The sequence below is a fragment of the Hyla sarda genome (genome assembly GCF_029499605.1).
Source record: "Hyla sarda isolate aHylSar1 chromosome 1 unlocalized genomic scaffold, aHylSar1.hap1 SUPER_1_unloc_10, whole genome shotgun sequence".
Classification (NCBI taxonomy): Eukaryota; Metazoa; Chordata; class Amphibia; order Anura; family Hylidae; genus Hyla; species Hyla sarda.
Window position 1 is genome coordinate 150960 of NW_026607571.1, and position 20648 is coordinate 171607.

Consider the following 20648-nt stretch of genomic DNA (forward strand, 5'->3'; position numbering starts at 1 on the left):
AAACAATCATATATATTTTTTAAAACTTACAAAAAAATAAATAAAAGAATGGTAAAGATGTAAGAAACAATAAGATGGTAACAATGGCCGACATCTTACAATTTCATGTGCCCAAGTTTAAAAAAAATATACGACAAAGTGATAACAAAATAAATAAATAAATAAATAAAGGTGAAAGGTAAACGGAAAAAAAAAAAAACCTGTTCAACTAAAACCTCCATCTCTTGAACAATAAAGTTTCTTTTTCCTGGCCTGCGGCAAGGTAAGCCACTATTCAAATGTGAGAGAGAATCTCTTTGCGACCTTCTTTTAGGTATTAATGTGCCTAAGAAAAAAAAAAGAGGGGTAGACGTGATCTGAAAGCGGCGGGAGAACATGATCTAGGTGCAGATCCGCGCATAATTTATCATGTTCACTGCGACAATATGATAAATTTGTAGCAACACCGCCCCCCCCCAAAAAATTAAACGCATTTCCCACATTTAGGCAATAAGAGGCGTGAGTATAGATATCCAGTAACCCCCTGATAAAGTCATGGATACTGTTCTATAGGACTTACAGTGGGGTAAAAAAGTATTTAGTCAGCCACCAATTGTACAAGTTCTCCCCCTTATAAAGATGAGGCTGTAATTATCATCATAGGTTATAACCTCAACTATGAGACAGAATGAGAAAAAATCCATAAAATCACATTGTCTGACTTTTTAAGAATTTATTTGCAAATTATGGTGGAAAATAAGTATTTGGTCACCTACAAACAAGTAAGATTTCTGCCTCTCACAGACCTGTAACTTCTTCTTTAAGAGTCTCCTCTGTCCTCCACTTGTTACCTGTATTAATGGCTCCTGTTTGAACTTGTTATCAGTATAAAAGACACCTGTCCACAACCTCAAACAGTCACACTCCAAACTCCACTATGGCGAAGACCAAAGAGCTGGCGAAGGACACCAGAAACAAAATTGTAGACCTGCACCAGGCTGGGAAGACTGAATCTGCAATAGGCAAGCAGCTTGGTGTGAAGAAATCAACTGTGGGAGCAATTATTAGAAAATGGAAGACATGAAAGACACTGATAATCTCCCTCGATCTGGGACTCCACGCAAGATCTCACCCCATGGTGTCAAAATGATCACATGAACGGAGATCAAAAATCCCAGAACCACACGGAGGACCTAGTGAATGACCTGCAGAGAGCTGGGACCAAAGTAACAAAGGCTACCATCAGTAACACACTACGCCGCCAGGGACTCAAATCATGCAGTGCCAGACATGTCCCCCTGCTTAAGCCAGTACATGTCCGGGCCTGTCTGAAGTTTGATAGAGAGCATTTGGGTGATCCAGAAGAGGACTGGGAGAATGTCATATGGTCAGATGAAACCAAAGAAACTTTTTGGTAAAAACTCAACTCGTCTTGTTTGGAGGAGAAAGAATGCCGAGTTGCATCCAAAGAACACCAGACCTACTGTGAAGCAGGGGGGTGGAAACATCAGGCTTTGGGGCTGTGTATCTGCAAAGGGACCAGGACGACTGATCTGTGTAAAGGAAGAATGAATGGGGCCATGTATCGTGAGATTTTGAGTGAAATCCTCCTTCCATCAGCAAGGGCATTGAAGATGAAACGTGGCTGGGTCTTTCAGCATGACAATGATCCCAAACACACCGCCCGGGCAACGAAGGAGTGGCTTCGTAAAAGCATTTCAAGGTCCTGGAGTAGCCTTCCCAGTCTCTAGATCTCAATCTAGAGATCTAGAGGAGATCTGCATGGAGGAATGGGCCAAAATACCAGCAACAATGTGTGAAAACCTTGTGAAGACTTACAGAAAATGTTTGACCTCTGTCATTGCCAACAAAGGGGATATAACAGAGTATTGAGATGAACTTTTGTTATTGACCAAATACTTATTATCCACCATAATTTGCAAATAAATTCTTTAAAAAAATCAGACAATGTGATTTTATAGATTTTTTTTCTCATTATGTCTCATAGTTGAGGTTATAACCTATGATGAATATTACAGCCTCTCATCTTTATAAGTGGGAGAACTTGCCCAATTGGTGGCTGACTAAATACTTTTTTGCTCCACTGCAGGTCACATTTCATTTCTATCAGGGACAATCAGGACTGACGTTTGGAGATGTTCATATTCCGCTCATTGGACTCTGTTACTATTTCGTAAATTTTTTATTTTATTTTATGTCCATTAGAATCCATTATACTCCAACAACTAACTGGAAGGTTTGACTGGTGAGACTTCTCTCTCGTGTGAATTCTATCATGACAAACAAGAGCTGATTGATTTGTAAAACATTTTCCACATTCTGAACATGAATACGGTTTCTCTCTGGTGTGAATTCTTAAATGTCTAACAAGATCTGATTTTTGTATAAAACATTTACCACATTCTGAACATAGATATGGCTTCTCTCCTGTGTGAATTCTCTCATGTCTAATAAGAGGTGATTTTCTTATAAAAGATTTCCCACATTCTGAACATGAATAGGGCTTATTTCCTGTGTGGATTCTCTCATGTATAACAAGCTGTGCTTTACTTGTATAGCGTTTCCCACATTCAGAACATGAATATGGCTTCTCTCCTGTGTAAATTACTTTATATTTAACCAGCTGTGTTTTACTTGTAAAGCATTTTCCACATTCTGAGCATGAAAATGTCTTCCCTCCTACGTGAATTCTTCTGGGAGTAAAAATATCTGATCCTCTTGTAAACTCTTTCCCACATTCATCACATTGAATCCTTTTCCCCCCTTCCTGATCTGTCCTTGTGGTAACAATGTGTGGTTGGTCAGGAGAAGGTTCCTCATGATCAGGTGGATTATTATAGGATAGATCTGGATGGACATTAGGGGTAAGGAGGTCTTCTCCTGAGGAGCGCTCCATCATATCTTCATCTTCTCCTTTATCATTCAGGGATAACATGAAGTTTCCCTCAGAATTCTTACTGGGATTTCCTATAAGGAATAAAGTCGATGTTATTGTTGTGGAGACATTTATAACATTTCTATTGGTCTGTAGTTTTGATTTGAGGGTTTTTTAGTCAGATGTGGAGCCAACAGGAAGTAGACATCTTTGTGTCCGACCATTAAGACCATTTATAAGATCACATTACACATAAAATTAGAGTAAATCCACCATCTTGTCGGTCACATAAAGGTCAGAGATTATCTTCTATCACACTTAGGGGAAAAACACCCAAAAATGTCCCACCCCACGAGGTCCTTAGGGCAGAAGAAGGGACAGGAGAGGACAGAAGTCTCTATTTACAGTCAGGGCCGGCTCCACCTATAGGCAAAATAGGCAGCTGCCTAGGGCACCCGCTTTCTATTTACAGTCCCATAGGTTATGTGGGGGACGACTACGGTCACCAGGACTGGACTCCGACTACCGACCAAATCCACATCTCTAATAAGTCAGGAGATCCCGAAACTGAGGGTCGTTCTACATTCCCACACTTGGCCCCAAACAAGGACATTGAGGGGGAACATTATCACCATTATATAATAATGAAGGTTCCACAAGGGTTCGGTGGGTTCTTCAGACCCCAGGAAACAAAATTGTCTAAGTCCAGGGAAACGTCTCGTTTCTGGGTTTTTCCCCTAAGTGCGATATGAGAATCTAATGTGGCTCCAATTCTGACAACTGAACAATGGTGTAAATGGTTCTGTCACCGAGCTCAACTTCTATACAGTATCATCGACAGGTGTCCATGTCAGGCAATTATCTGTGTATAAGGACCATTAATGTGTCCCCCCAAAATATTACTGCCTCGCCTGATCTGACTGCATGTGTGGGGCAATTCATGTGTATCCTGGGCAGTACAGTTGTCATGGCAACCATGTGACCCCCCCCATTGGGAATATTGTGATTGACTCCACATGGGACAACATATAAGTGTCTGCAGGGAGGGGGGGATGGACGGGACTTCTAGAATCTGGATTCTCCTTTAAAAATGTCATTGGTGATTTTGCGACTCTATGTTGGAGTTCCCGGCCCTGATGGTGACTCTCAGTGTTCACCGTGTCCGTCCATCTCGTGCTATCCGTCTCCGGGGTCTTTCAGAAAATGTGGTATCAGAAAGAGGGGTCCAGTTTGTAGTAAATTCCGGAGAACTTCCTGCAGCAAACTGAACATTTTCTGTCCTTCTTCTTGTCCTTCCATCCAGGGACCAACGCTCATACAGAACGTCTAAATCAGTCCCTGGAACAATACTCAAGGTGCTTCATGTCTGATCATTAACCAGACTGGGTGGATTATCAGTCCCTGAGCTCTGACCTAACATGACTCTCGTTTGTGTACTGCGCTGCTCTCTAGAGTTTGACTTTCTGACTTGTCCCTGATTAACCTCTTGTCTGCTGAGTTGTTACCTATTCTGCCCCGGTGTTCCTGACCTGGCCTGTCTGACCTCCCCTGATTCCCCATACACATAGCAAAGTGTAGGGACTATCAACGACTTGACCAGAGAATTGTATGGAGACCAGACCGCAGAGCCTATTAGGGCACAGAAGTCAATCTCCTATGAGGTTATAGGGGAGATTTATCAAAACCTGTGGAGAGGCAACGTTGCCCATAGCAACCAAACAGATCGCTTCTTTCATTTTTCATAGTCTTTGTTAAGAATGAAAGATGCGATCTGATTGGTTGCTATGGGTAAATGGGCAACTTTTCCTCTCCACAGGTTTTGATAAATATCTCCCATGGAAAACGACTAAACAAAATAGAAGAAAAATAATCCCACATACTTGGTATGGCCCAGTCTATAATGATCTAAAGTCCATTCATTATGTTTAGAGATGAGCGAACTTACAGTAAATTCGATTCGTCATGAACTTCTCGGCTCGGCAGTTGGTGACTTTTCCTGCATAAATTAGTTCAGCCTTCAGGTGCTCCTGTGGGCTGGAAAAGGTGGATACAGTCCTAAGAGAATCTTTCCTAGGACTGTATCCACCTTTTTCAGCCCACCGGAGCACCAGAAAGCTGAACTAATTTATGCAGGAAAAGTCATCAACTGCCGAGCCGAGAAGTTCGTGACGAATCGAATTTATTGTAAGTTCGCTCATCTCTAAATATGTTCTTTACCCTGGAAAAGGATAATACTGCCCGACCACTCACCATCACTAGAAAGAGTGACCCAGAGCTGCTGGATAGATTTCTATGTTACTAGGTAGTGAGAGTGATCTCTATATATATGTCTCTTCTTACCTTGTGATGTGAGGGGCCGGTGATCCTCCATCATGACTATGTCCTGGTACAGATCCTTGTGTCCTTCTACATACTCCCACTCCTCCATGGAGAAAAAGACCGCCACATCCAGACACCTTATAGGAACCTGACACACAATGATACAGTCATCACCAGATCCCTCCATTACTGTATAATGTCCCAGCAGTGTCACCTCTTTAATCATCACCAGACCCCTCCATTACTGTATAATGTCCCAGCAGTGTCACCTCTCCAGTCATCACCAGACCCCTCCATTACTGTATAATGTCCCAGCAGTATCACCTCTCCAGTCATCACCAGACCCCTCCATTACTGTATAATGTCCCAGCAGTGTCACCTCTCTAATCATCACCAGACCCCTCCATTACTGTATAATGTCCCAGCAGTGTCACCTCTCTAATCATCACCAGACCCCTCCATTACTGTATAATGTCCCAGCAGTGTCACCTCTCTAATCATCACCAGACCCCTCCATTACTGTATAATGTCCCAGCAGTGTCACCTCTCCAGTCATCACCAGACCCCTCCATTACTGTATAATGTCCCAGCAGTGTCACCTCTCTAGTCATCACCAGACCCCTCCATTACTATATAATGTCCCAGCAGTGTCACCTCTCCAGTCATCACCAGACCCCTCCATTACTGTATAATGTCCCAGCAGGGTCACCTCTCCAGTCATCACCAGACCCCTCCATTACTGTATAATGTCCCAGCAGTGTCACCTCTCCAGTCATCACCAGACCCCTCCATTACTGTATAATGTCCCAGCAGTGTCACCTCTCTAATCATCACCAGATCCCTCCATTACTGTATAATGTCCCAGCAGTGTCACCTCTCCAGTCATCACCAGACACCTCCATTACTGTATAATGTCCCAGCAGTGTCACCTCTCCAGTCATCACCAGACCCCTCCATTACTGTATAATGTCCCAGCAGTGTCACCTCTCCAGTCATCACCAGACCCCTCCATTACTGTATAATGTCCCAGCAGGGTCACCTCTCCAGTCATCACCAGACCCCTCCATTACTGTATAATGTCCCAGCAGGGTCACCTCTCCAGTCATCACCAGACCCCTCCATTACTGTATAATGTCCCAGCAGTGTCACCTCTCCAGTCATCACCAGACCCCTCCATTACTGTATAATGTCCCAGCAGTGTCACCTCTCTAATCATCACCAGACCCCTCCATTACTGTATAATGTCCCAGCAGTGTCACCTCTCCAGTCATCACCAGACCCCTCCATTACTGTATAATGTCCCAGCAGTGTCACCTCTCTAATCATCACCAGACCCCTCCATTACTGTATAATGTCCCAGCAGTGTCACCTCTCCAGTCATCACCAGACCCTCCATTACTGTATAATGTCCCAGCAGTGTCACCTCTCCAGTCATCACCAGACCCCTCCATTACTATATAATGTCCCAGCAGTGTCACCTCTCCAGTCATCACCAGACCCCTCCATTACTGTATAATGTCCCAGCAGTGTCACCTCTCCAGTCATCACCAGACCCCTCCATTACTGTATAATGTCCCAGCAGTGTCACCTCTCTAATCATCACCAGACCCCTCCATTACTGTATAATGTCCCAGCAGTGTCACCTCTCCAGTCATCACCAGACCCTCCATTACTGTATAATGTCCCAGCAGTGTCACCTCTCCAGTCATCACCAGACCCCTCCATTACTATATAATGTCCCAGCAGTGTCACCTCTCCAGTCATCACCAGACCCCTCCATTACTGTATAATGTCCCAGCAGTGTCACCTCTCTAATCATCACCAGACCCCTCCATTACTGTATAATGTCCCAGCAGTGTCACCTCTCCAGTCATCACCAGATCCCTCCATTACTGTATAATGTCCCAGCAGTGTCACCTCTCTAATCATCACCAGACCCCTCCATTACTGTATAATGTCCCAGCAGTGTCACCTCTCTAATCATCACCAGATCCCTCCATTACTGTATAATGTCCCAGCAGTGTCACCTCTCCAGTCATCACCAGACCCCTCCATTACTGTATAATGTCCCAGCAGTGTCACCTCTCCAGTCATCACCAGACCCCTCCATTACTGTATAATGTCCCAGCAGTGTCACCTCTCCAGTCATCACCAGACCCTTCTATTACTGTATAATGTCCCAGCAGTGTCACCTCTCCAGTCATCATCAGACCCCTCCATTACTGTATAATGTCCCAGCAGTGTCACCTCTCCAGTCATCACCAGACCCCTCCATTACTGTATAATGTCCCAGCAGTGTCACCTCTCCAGTCATCACCAGACCCATCCATTACTGTATAATGTCCCAGCAGGGTCACCTCTCCAATCATCACCAGACCCCTCCATTACTGTATAATGTCCCAGCAGTGTCACCTCTCCATTCATCACCAGACCCCTCCATTACTGTATAATGTCCCAGCAGTGTCACCTCTCCAGTCATCACCAGACCTCTCCATTACTGTATAATGTCCCAGCAGTGTCACCTCTCCAGTCATCACCAGACCCCTCCATTACTGTATAATGTCCCAGCAGGGTCACCTCTCCAGTCATCACCAGACCCCTCCATTACTGTATAATGTCCCAGCAGTGTCACCTCTCCAGTCATCACCAGACCCCTCCATTACTGTATAATGTCCCAGCAGTGTCACCTCTCCAGTCATCACCAGACCCCTCCATTACTGTATAATGTCCCAGCAGTGTCACCTCTCCAGTCATCACCAGACCCCTCCATTACTATATAATGTCCCAGCAGTGTCACCTCTCCAGTCATCACCAGACCCCTCCATTACTGTATAATGTCCCAGCAGTGTCACCTCTCCAGTCATCACCAGCCCCCTCCATTATTGTATAATGTCCCAGCAGTGTCACCTCTCCAGTCATCACCAGACCCCTCCATTACTGTATAATGTCCCAGCAGTGTCACCTCTCTAATCATCACCAGACCCCTCCATTACTGTATAATGTCCTGCAGTGTTACCTCTCCAGTCATCACCAGACCCCTCCATTACTGTATAATGTCCCAGCAGTGTCACCTCTCCAGTCATCACCAGACCCCTCCATTACTGTATAATGTCCCAGCAGTGTAACCTCTCCAGTCATCACCAGACCCCTCCATTACTGTATAATGTCCCAGCAGTGTCACCTCTCCAGTCATCACCAGACCCTCCATTACTGTATAATGTCCCAGCAGGGTCACCTCTCCAGTCATCACCAGACCCCTCCATTACTGTATAATGTCCCAGCAGTGTCACCTCTCCAGTCATCACCAGACACCTCCATTACTGTATAATGTCCCAGCAGGGTCACCTCTCCAGTCAGCAGCTCAGTGATCCTGTGGATGAGTTCTAGGATCTTCTTCTCATGTATCAGTGAGTGAAGTGGAGGCTCCATGATGGGGCCCCGGGCCCTGCTCTGTCCTCCTGACTCATGGAGATGGCTGCTGGGGGCCACACACTCCCCCCATGTCTTCTTCACTATGGTGTAATCCTGTGTATGGAGAGAGACAATGAGGGGACTGACCCCAGTATTCCTCCCTCACTACAAAGAGGAGATTGTGCCCCCTGTATAGAGCTCTAGTGAGCACATCTGGAATACTGGGGTCAGTTCTGGAGACCTCACCTATAAAGAGACATCCAGAACATAGAGCGGCTCCAAAGATGGGGGACAACAATGGTGGAAATGTAGATGGAGGGACAACAATGGTGGAAATGTAGATGGAGGGACAACAATGGTGGAAATGTAGATGGGGGGACAACAATGGTGGAAATGTAGATGGGGACAACAATGGTGGAAATGTAGATGGGGACAACAATGGTGGAAATGTAGATGGGGGGACAACAATGGTGGAAATGTAGATGGGGGACAACAATGGTGGAAATGTAGATGGGGGACAACAATGGTGGAAATGTAGATGGGGGACAACAATGGTGGAAATGTAGATGGGGGACAACAATGGTGGAAATGTAGATGGGGGGACAACAATGGTGGAAATGTAGATGGGGGGACAACAATGGTGGAAATGTAGATGGGGGGACAACAATGGTGGAAATGTAGATGGGGGGACAACAAATGGTGGAAATGTAGATGGGGACAACAATGGTGGAAATGTAGATGGGGGGACAACATTGGTGGAAATGTAGATGGGGGGACAACATTGGTGGAAATGTAGATTGGGGGACAACATTGGTGGAAATGTAGATGGGGGGGACAACATTGGTGGAAATGTAGATGGGGGGACAACATTGGTGGAAATGTAGATGGGGGGACAACATTGGTGGAAATGTAGATGGGGGGACAACAATGGTGGAAATGTAGATGGGGGGACAACAATGGTGGAAATGTAGATGGGGGGACAACAATGGTGGAAATGTAGATGGGGGGACAACAATGGTGGAAATGTAGATGGGGGGACAACAATGGTGGAAATGTAGATGGGGGGACAACAATGGTGGAAATGTAGATGGGGGACAACAATGGTGGAAATGTAGATGGAGGGACAACAATGGTGGAAATGTAGATGGGGGGACAACAATGGTGGAAATGTAGATGGGGACACAACAATGGTGGAAATGTAGATGGGGGGACACAACAATGGTGGAAATGTAGATGGGGGACACAACAATGGTGGAAATGTAGATGGGGGACAACAATGGTGGAAATGTAGATGGGGGACAACAATGGTGGAAATGTAGATGGGGGACAACAATGGTGGAAATGTAGATGGGGGACACAACAATGGTGGAAATGTAGATGGGGGACACAACAATGGTGGAAATGTAGATGGGGGACACAACAATGGTGGAAATGTAGATGGGGACACAACAATGGTGGAAATGTAGATGGGACAACAATGGTGGAAATGTAGATGGGACAACAATGGTGGAAATGTAGATGGGACAACAATGGTGGAAATGTAGATGGGACGACAATGGTGGAAATGTAGATGGGGGGACAACAATGGTGGAAATGTAGATGGGGGGACAACAATGGTGGAAATGTAGATGGGGGGACAACAATGGTGGAAATGTAGATGGGGGGACAACAATGGTGGAAATGCAGATGGGGACAACAATGGTGGAAATGTAGATGTGGGGACAACAATGGTGGAAATGTAGATGGGACAACAATGGTGGAAATGTAGATGGGACAACAATGGTGGAAATGTAGATGGGACAACAATGGTGGAAATGTAGATGGGACAACAATGGTGGAAATGTAGATGGGACAACAATGGTGGAAATGTAGATGGGACGACAATGGTGGAAATGTAGATGGGGGGACAACAATGGTGGAAATGTAGATGGGGGGACAACAATGGTGGAAATGTAGATGGGGGGACAACAATGGTGGAAATGTAGATGGGGGGACAACAATGGTGGAAATGTAGATGGGGGGACAACAATGGTGGAAATGTAGATGGGGGGACAACAATGGTATAAATGTAGATGTGGGGACAACAATGGTGGAAATGCAGATGGGGACAATGGTGGAAATGTAGATGGGGGACAACAATGGTGGAAATGTAGATGTGGGGACAACAATGGTGGAAATGTAGATGGGGACAACAATGGTGGAAATGTAGATGGGGACAACAATGGTGGAAATGTAGATGGAGACAACAATGGTGGAAATGTAGATGGGGACACAACAATGGTGGAAATGTAGATGGGGACACAACAATGGTGGAAATGTAGATGGGACAACAATGGTGGAAATGTAGATGGGGGGACACAACAATGGTGGAAATGTAGATGGGACAACAATGGTGGAAATGTAGATGGGACAACAATGGTGGAAATGTAGATGGGACAACAATGGTGGAAATGTAGATGGGACAACAATGGTGGAAATGTAGATGGGACAACAATGGTGGAAATGTAGATGGGACAACAATGGTGGAAATGTAGATGGGACAACAATGGTGGAAATGTAGATGGGACAACAATGGTGGAAATGTAGATGGGACAACAATGGTGGAAATGTAGATGGGACAACAATGGTGGAAATGTAGATGGGACAACAATGGTGGAAATGTAGATGGGACAACAATGGTGGAAATGTAGATGGGACAACAATGGTGGAAATGTAGATGGGACAACAATGGTGGAAATGTAGATGGGACAACAATGGTGGAAATGTAGATGGGACAACAATGGTGGAAATGTAGATGGGACAACAATGGTGGAAATGTAGATGGGACAACAATGGTGGAAATGTAGATGGGACAACAATGGTGGAAATGAAGATGGGACAACAATGGTGGAAATGTAGATGGGACAACAATGGTGGAAATGTAGATGGGACAACAATGGTGGAAATGTAGATGGGACAACAATGGTGGAAATGTAGATGGGACAACAATGGTGGAAATGTAGATGGGACAACAATGGTGGAAATTAGATGGGGACAACAATGGTGGAAATTTAGATGGGGACAACTATGGTGTAAATGTAGATGTGGGGACAACAATGGTGAAAATGTAGATGGGGGACAACAATGGTGGAAATGTAGATGGGGACAACAATGGTGGAAATGTAGATGGGGACAACAATGATGGAAATGTAGATGGGGGACAACAATGGTGGAAATGTAGATGGGGACAACAATGATGGAAATGTAGATGGGGACAACAATGGTGGAAATGTAGATGGGGACAACAATGGTGGAAATGTAGATGGGGGACAACAATGGTGGAAATGTAGATGGGGGACAACAATGGTGGAAATGTAGATGGGGGACAACAATGGTGGAAATGTAGATGGGGGACAACAATGATGGAAATGTAGATGGGGGACAACAATGGTGGAAATGTAGATGGGGGACAACAATGGTGGAAATGTAGATGGGGACAACAATGGTGGAAATGTAGACGGGGACAACAATGGTGGAAATGTAGACGGGGACAACAATGGCGGAAATGTAGATGGGGACAACAATGGTGGAAATGCAGATGAGGACAACAATGGTGGAAATGTAGATGGGGGGACAACAATGGTGGAAATGTAGACGGGGACAACAATGGTGGAAATGTAGATGGGGGACAACAATGGTGGAAATGTAGATGGGGGACAACAATGGTGGAAATGTAGATGGGGGACAACAATGGTGGAAATGTAGATGGGGACAACAATGGTGGAAATGTAGACGGGGACAACAATGGTGGAAATGTAGATGGGGGACAACAATGATGGAAATGTAGATGGGGGACAACAATGATGGAAATGTAGATGGGGGACAACAATGATGGAAATGTAGATGGGGGACAACAATGGTGGAAATGTAGATGGGGGACAACAATGGTGGAAATGTAGATGGGGACAACAATGGTGGAAATGTAGACGGGGACAACAATGGTGGAAATGTAGATGGGGACAACAATGGCGGAAATGTAGATGGGGACAACAATGGTGGAAATGCAGATGAGGACAACAATGGTGGAAATGTAGATGGGGGACAACAATGGTGGAAATGTAGATGGGGACAACAATGGTGGAAATGTAGATGGAGACAACAATGGTGGAAATGTAGATGGGGGACAACAATGGTGGAAATGTAGATGGGTCACCTCACCTCTCCGGTCAGCAGGTGGAGGATCTCCAAGGTGAAGTGTAATATTCTCTTAGTCGTCTCATTCCTGTCCTTGTCCATCCTTGGGGGATCATTCAGGAGAAGAGGAGACAACTGGGTCAGCTGGAGGGGAAGAGGAGGAGCCTGAATCACAGAACCAGCGACACAATGTAACAAACCTCCTCCTCATGTAATCTCCTTACTACTGGGGTGACACACTGTAACAAACCTCCTCCTCATGTAATCTCCTTACTACTGGGGTGACACACTGTAACAAACCTCCTCCTCATGTAATCTCCTTACTACTGGGGTGACACACTGTAACAATCCTCCTCCTTATGTAATCTCCTTACTACTGGGGTGACAAACTGTAACAAACCTCCCCCTCATGTAATCTCCTTACTACTGGGGTGACACACTGTAACAAACCTCCTCCTCATGTAATCTCCTTACTACTGGGGTGACACACTGTAACAAACCTCCTCCTCATGTAATCTCCTTACTACTGGGGTGACACACTGTAACAAACCTCCTCCTCATGTAATCTCCTTACTACTGGGGTGACACACTGTAACAAACCTCCTCCTCATGTAATCTCCTTACTACTGGGGTGACACACTGTAACAAACCTCCTCCTCATGTAATCTCCTTACTACTGGGGTGACACACTGTAACAAACCTCCTCCTCATGTAACCTCCTTACTACTGTGTGGTGACACACTGTAACAAACCTCCTCCTCATGTAACCTCCTTACTACTGTGTGGTGACACACTGTAACAAACCTCCTCCTCATGTAATCTCCTTACTACTGGGGTGACACACTGTAACAAACCTCCTCCTCATGTAATCTCCTTACTACTGGGGTGACACACTGTAACAAACATCCTCCTCATGTAATCTCCTTACTACTGGGGTGACACACTGTAACAAACCTTCTCCCTATGTAATCTCTTTACCACGATATGCTCGTCCAGGACCTGCTCTGTATCTGCTGGAGGTGTAGGACCTGTGATGATGTCACAATCATGTGACCAGTACATGTGGGGGCGGAGCTTAGCAGGATAGGAGAGATTGTGGATGAAGGACCTGTGAGGATGGTCATGTGACAGGAGTGGGCGGGGCTCAGCAGTTGTAGAGAACATGTGACCAGAAGGGGAGGAGCTCAGTGAAGAGGAGACGCGGTGTGAGGTGAGTTTCTATGCAGAGGGTTTGTTACATTGTGTTGTTCCTCTCTTCTTCCTCCTGTCACAATGTAATAGTTCACACTGGTTCTTACTGTAATAAATAAAGAGATATAATAACTATGTGCCACCCAGCTTTATATACTGCCCGCCACCCAGCTTTATACACTGCTTGCCACCCAGCTTTATATACTGCCCGCCACCCAGCTTTATATACTGCCTGCCACCCAGCTTTATATACTGCCCGCCACCCAGCTTTATATACTGCCCGCCACCCAGCTTTATATACTGCCTGCCACCCAGCTTTATTTAATGCCTGCCACCCAGCTTTATGTAATACATGCTACCCAACTTTCTCAGTGTCCTGAAGAGAATATCTCTCTGGTGTTGCAGCCATATTTGAGATATGAAGTTAAATACCAGATGTCATTCTGCTCTACAGGAATCTTAGTGCAGCTCACAGGACCTCCCCAGCTTTCTAAGACTCCTGAAGGGCAGGATACTATAGTGACATCTGGTTCTCACCTGATCTGTGGAGATAAAATAAGAATTTTGGGGGAAGTGGAGGAGGTGCAGATCTGTAGTTCATTACCTGTCACATGACTCGTGATGGATCTGCTGCTGATCACATTGTCACATGACTCGTGATGGATCTGCTGCTGATCATATTGTCACATGACACACATGATGGATCTGCTGCTGATCATATTGTCACATGACACATGACGGATCTGCTGCTGATCACATTGTCACATGACACACATGATGGATCTGCTGCTGATCATATTGTCACATGAGACGTGATGGATCTGCTGCTGATCATATTGTCACATGACACGTGATGGATCTGCTGCTGATCATATTGTCACATGACACGTGATGGATCTGCTGCTGATCACATTGTCACATGAGACGTGATGGATCTGCTGCTGATCACATTGTCACATGACACAGGTGATGGATCTGCTGCTGATCACATTGTCACATGACACACGTGATGGATCTGCTGCTGATCACATTGTCACATGACACACGTGATGGATCTGCTGCTGATCACATTGTCACATGACACACGTGATGGATCTGCTGCTGATCACATTGTCACATGACACGTGATGGATCTGCTGCTGATCACATTGTCACAACACACGTGATGGATCTGCTGCTGATCATATTGTCACATGACACGTGATGGATCTGCTGCTGATCATATTGTCACATGACACGTGATGGATCTGCTGCTGATCACATTGTCACATGACACGTGATGGATCTGCTGCTGATCATATTGTCACATGACACGTGATGGATCTGCTGCTGATCACATTGTCACATGACACGTGATGGATCTGCTGCTGATCATATTGTCACATGACACACGTGATGGATCTGCTGCTGATCACATTGTCACATGACACACGTGATGGATCTGCTGCTGATTACATTGTCACATGACACACGTGATGGATCTGCTGCTGATCACATTGTCACATGACACGTGATGGATCTGCTGCTGATCACATTGTCACATGACACGTGATGGATCTGCTGCTGATCACACTGTCACATGACACGTGATGGATCTGCTGCTGATCACATTGTCACATGACACGTGATGGATCCGCTGCTGATCACATTGTCACATGACACGTGATGGATCTGCTGCTGATCACACTGTCACATGACACGTGATGGATCTGCTGCTGATCACACTGTCACATGACACGTGATGGATCTGCTGCTGATCACATTGTCACATGACACGTGATGGATCTGCTGCTGATCACACTGTCACATGACACGTGATGGATCTGCTGCTGATCATATTGTCACATGACACGTGATGGATCTGCTGCTGATCACATTGTCACAACACACGTGATGGATCTGCTGCTGATCACATTGTCACATGACACGTGATGGATCTGCTGCTGATCACATTGTCACAACACACGTGATGGATCTGCTGCTGATCATATTGTCACATGACACGTGATGGATCTGCTGCTGATCACATTGTCAGATGACACACGTGATGGATCTGCTGCTGATCACATTGTCACATGACACGTGATGGATCTGCTGCTGATCACATTGTCACATGACACGTGATGGATCTGCTGCTGATCAAATTGTCACATGACACGTGACGGATCTGCTGCTGATCACATTGTCACATGACACATGATGGATCTGCTGCTGATCACATTGTCACATGACACATGATGGATCTGCTGCTGATCACATTGTCACATGACACACGTGATGGATCTGCTGCTGATCATATTATCACATGACACGTGATGGATCTGCTGCTGATCATATTGTCACATGACACGTGATGGATCTGCTGCTGATCATATTGTCACATGACACGTGATGGATCTGCTGCTGATCACATTGTCGCATGACACACTTGATGGATCTGCTGATCATATTGTCACATGACACGTGATGGATCTGCTGCTGATCACGTTGTCACATGACACGTGATGGATCTGCTGCTGATCACATTGTCACATGACACACGTGATGGATCTGCTGCTGATCACATTGTCACATGACACGTGATGGATCCGCTGCTGATCATATTGTCACATGACACGTGATGGATCTGATGCTGATCACATTGTCACATGACATGTGATGGATCTGCTGCTGATCACATTTCTCTGCCGCTTATAATAATGTGCACAGTCAGTGTCTAAGGCGTCAGGACTGGTGTAGAATTGCGCCTCAATAAGGGGAGTTGCACCAAATATGCGACAAACTGAAAAGTCCCAAATATCAACTGAAATCACGACCAATGTCACTTTGTCTCTAAAAGCAACTGGGCCAAAAAATGGAAACTACAGCCAAAATAATGGAGTAGATTTTATAAAGACCCCTAAATGTCTTTTAGGAAAAGAAGGAAAACGAGAACGTAAAAATGGAAATTGGCCTCAAGGGGTTAATCTTCTCACATAACGAAATATTAATATTACACAAGACTCTATGGTACAATTACACAGGAGGTCTCCTCTCTCCTCTCCTCTTCTCTCCTCTCCTCTTCTCTTCCCTCCTCTTCTCTTCTCTCCTCTCTCCTCTCCTCTTCTCTCCTCTCCTCTTCTCTTCCCTCCTCTTCTCTTCTCTCCTCTCCTCTCCTCTCTTCTCTCCTCTTCTCTCCTCTTCTCTCCTCTTCTCTCCTCTTCTCTCCTCTTCTCTCCTCTCCTCTTCTCTTCTCTCCTCTCCTCTTCTCTCCTCTTCTCTCCTCTTCTCTTCTCTCCTCTTCTCTTCTCTCCTCTCCTCTCTCCTCTCCTCTTCTCTCCTCTCTTCTCTCCTCTTCTCTCCTCTTCTCTCCTCTTCTCTCCTCTCCTCTTCTCTCCTCTTCTCTCCTCTTCTCTTCTCTCCTCTTCTCTTCTCTCCTCTCCTCTCTCCTCTCCTCTTCTCTCCTCTCTTCTCTCCTCTTCTCTCCTCTCCTCTCTTCTCTCCTCTTCTCTTCTCTCCTCTCCTCTTCTCTCCTCTTCTCTCCTCTTCTCTCCTCTCCTCTCCTCTTCTCTCCTCTCCTCTTCTCTCTTCTCTCTCTCTTCTCTCTTCTCTCCTCTTCTCTCCTCTTCTCTCCTCTTCTCTCCTCTCTCTCCTCTTCTCTCCTCTTCTTCTCTCCTCTTCTCTCTTCTCTCCTCTTCTCTCTCTCCTCTTCTCTTCCTCTTCCTCTCCCTCTCTCTCTCTCTCTTCTCTCTCTCTCCTCTCCTCTCCCTCTCTCTCTCCTCTCTCTCTCCTCTTCTCTCTCCTCTTCTCTCTCTCTCTCTCCTCTCTTCTCTCCTCTCCTTCTCTTCTCTCTCCTCTTCTCTCTCTCTTCCTCTCCTCTCTCTCTCCTCTTCTCTCTCTCTCTCTCCTCTCTCTCTCTCTTCTCTCCTCTTCTCTCCTCTTCTCTCTCCTCTTCTCTCCTCTTCTCTCTCCTCTTCTCTCTCTCTCTCTCTCTCTCCTCTTCTCTCCTCTTCTCTCCTCTTCTCTCCTCTTCTCTCCTCTTCTCTCCTCTTCTCTCCTCTTCTCTCCTCTTCTCTCCTCTTCTCTCCTCTTCTCTCCTCTTCTCTCCTCTTCTCTCCTCTTCTCTCCTCTTCTCTCCTCTCCTCTCCTCTCCTCTCCTCTTCTCTCTCCTCTTCTCTCTCCTCTTCTCCCCCCTTCTCTCTCTCTCTCTTCTCCTCTTCTCCTCTTCTCCTCTTCTCCTCTTCTCCTCTTCTCCTCTCTCCTCTTCTTCCCTCTCCTCTTCTTCTTCTCTTCTCTCCTCTTCTTATTCTCTTCTTCTCTTCTCTCCTCTTCTTCTTCTCTTCTTCTTCTTCTTCTCTTCTTCTTCTCTCCTCTTCTTCTTCTTCTCTTCTTCTTCTCTCCTCTTCTTCTTTTTCTTCTCCTCTCCTCTTTTTCTCCTCTCCTCTTCTTCTTCTCTCCTCTTCTGTCCTCTTCCCTATTGACATCTCCTCCTATCTTCTCTCCTCTCCCCTCGTCCTCCTTTGTTCTTCGGACATCTTCTCTTGGTTCTTCTGTTCCCAGATTTCCGCCGCCTTTCTAGTAAGTTCTCGTATCTGGTGAATTGGGGGAGAGGTTTATAATGTCATCGGCTACAAAGCTCATTTCTTGTGTCCACCAATCACATCCATTCCCTTATTATTCTTATTCCTCCAAATCACGTGGGGGAGGGGTTCAATAGCTACAATATTATGGGGGATAATGGGCAGCGCTGCCCGGGACAGGTTCAGGTCACATCTACTGGAGATTATCTCATCTCTATTCTTTATGTCTTTCCTAATGAGTTTTGTTCTTTAGACCTTTCACCATTGTTGTCCCCATCTACATTTCCACCATTGTTGGCCCCCCCATCTACATTTCCACCATTGTTGTTCCCCCATCTACATTTCCACCATTGTTGTCCCCCCATCTACATTTCCACCATTGTTGTCCCCCCATCTACATTTCCACCATTGTTGTTCCCCCATCTACATTTCCACCATTGTTGTTCCCCCATCTACATTTCCACCATTGTTGTCCCCATCTACATTTCCACCATTGTTGTCCCCATCTACATTTCCACCATTGTTGTCCCCCATCTACATTTCCACCATTGTTGTCCCCATCTACATTTCCACCATTGTTGTCCCCATCTACATTTCCACCATTGTTGTCCCCATCTACATTTCCACCATTGTTGTCCCCATCTACATTTCCACCATTGTTGTCCCCATCTACATTTCCACCATTGTTGTCCCCATCTACATTTCCACCATTGTTGTCCCCATCTACATTTCCACCATTGTTGTCTCCATCTACATGTCCACCATTGTTGTCCCCATCTACATGTCCACCATTGTTGTCCCCATCTACATGTCCACCATTGTTGTCCCCCCCATCTACATGTCCACCGTTGTTGTCCCCCATCTACATGTCCACCGTTGTTGTCCCCCATCTACATGTCCACCGTTGTTGTCCCCCATCTACATGTCCACCGTTGTTGTCCCCCATCTACATGTCCACCGTTGTTGTCCCCCATCTACATGTCCACCGTTGTTGTCCCCCCCATCTACATTTTCCACCATTGTTGTCCCCCCATCTACATTTCCACCATTGTTGTCCCCCCATCTACATTTCCACCATTGTTGTCCCCCCATCTACATTTCCACCATTGTTGTCCCCCCATCTACATTTCCACCATTGTTGTCCCCCCATCTACATTTCCACCATTGTTGTCCCCCCATCTACCTTTTCATCATTGTTGTCCCCCATCTACGTTTTCATCATTGTTGTCCCCCATCTACGTTTCCACCATTGTTGTCCCCATCTACGTTTCCACCATTGTTGTCCCCATCTACGTTTCCACCATTGTTGTCCCCATCTACGTTTCCACCATTGTTGTCCCCATCTACGTTTCCACCATTGTTGTCCCCATCTACGTTTCCACCATTGTTGTCCCCCATCTACATTTCCACCATTGTTGTCCCCCATCTACATTTCCCACCATTGTTGTCCCCCATCTACATTTCCACCATTGTTGTCCTTCCATCTACATTTCCACCATTGTTGTCCTTCCATCTACATTTCCACCATTGTTGTCCTTCCATCTACATTTCCACCATTGTTGTCCCCATCTACATTTCCACCATTGTTGTCCCCATCTACATTTCCACCATTGTTGTCCCCCATCTACATTTCCACCATTGTTGTCCCCATCTACATTTCCACCATTGTTGTCCCCCCATCTACATATCCACCATTGTTGTCCCCCCGTCTACATTTCCACCATTGTTGTCCCCCCCGTCTACATTTCCACCATTGTTGTCCCCCATCTACATTTCCACCATTGTTGTCCCCCATCTACATTTCCACCATTGTTGTCCCCATCTACATTTCCACCATTGTTGTCCTTCCATCTACATTTCCACCATTGTTGTCCTTCCATCTACATTTCCACCATTGTTGTCCTTCCATCTACATTTCCACCATTGTTGTCCCCATCTACATTTCCACCATTGTTGTCCCCATCTACATTTCCACCATTGTTGTCCCCCATCTACATTTCCACCATTGTTGTCCCCATCTACATTTCCACCATTGTTGTCCCCCCATCTACATATCCACCATTGTTGTCCCCCCGTCTACATTTCCACCATTGTTGTCCCCCCGTCTACATTTCCACCAT

The 20648-nt window shown here is 45.8% G+C and overlaps 1 protein-coding gene across 1 annotated transcript in view; it reads left to right on the top strand.

Moving 5' to 3' along the window:
- The window catches only part of LOC130297932 (oocyte zinc finger protein XlCOF8.4-like), a 170748-nt gene that overhangs the window by 140492 nt on the left and 9608 nt on the right, over positions 1-20648 (top strand). The window contains 1 exon segment of the mRNA XM_056550779.1: positions 13954-13988. Within this exon segment, the coding sequence (XP_056406754.1) occupies positions 13954-13988 (35 nt within the window).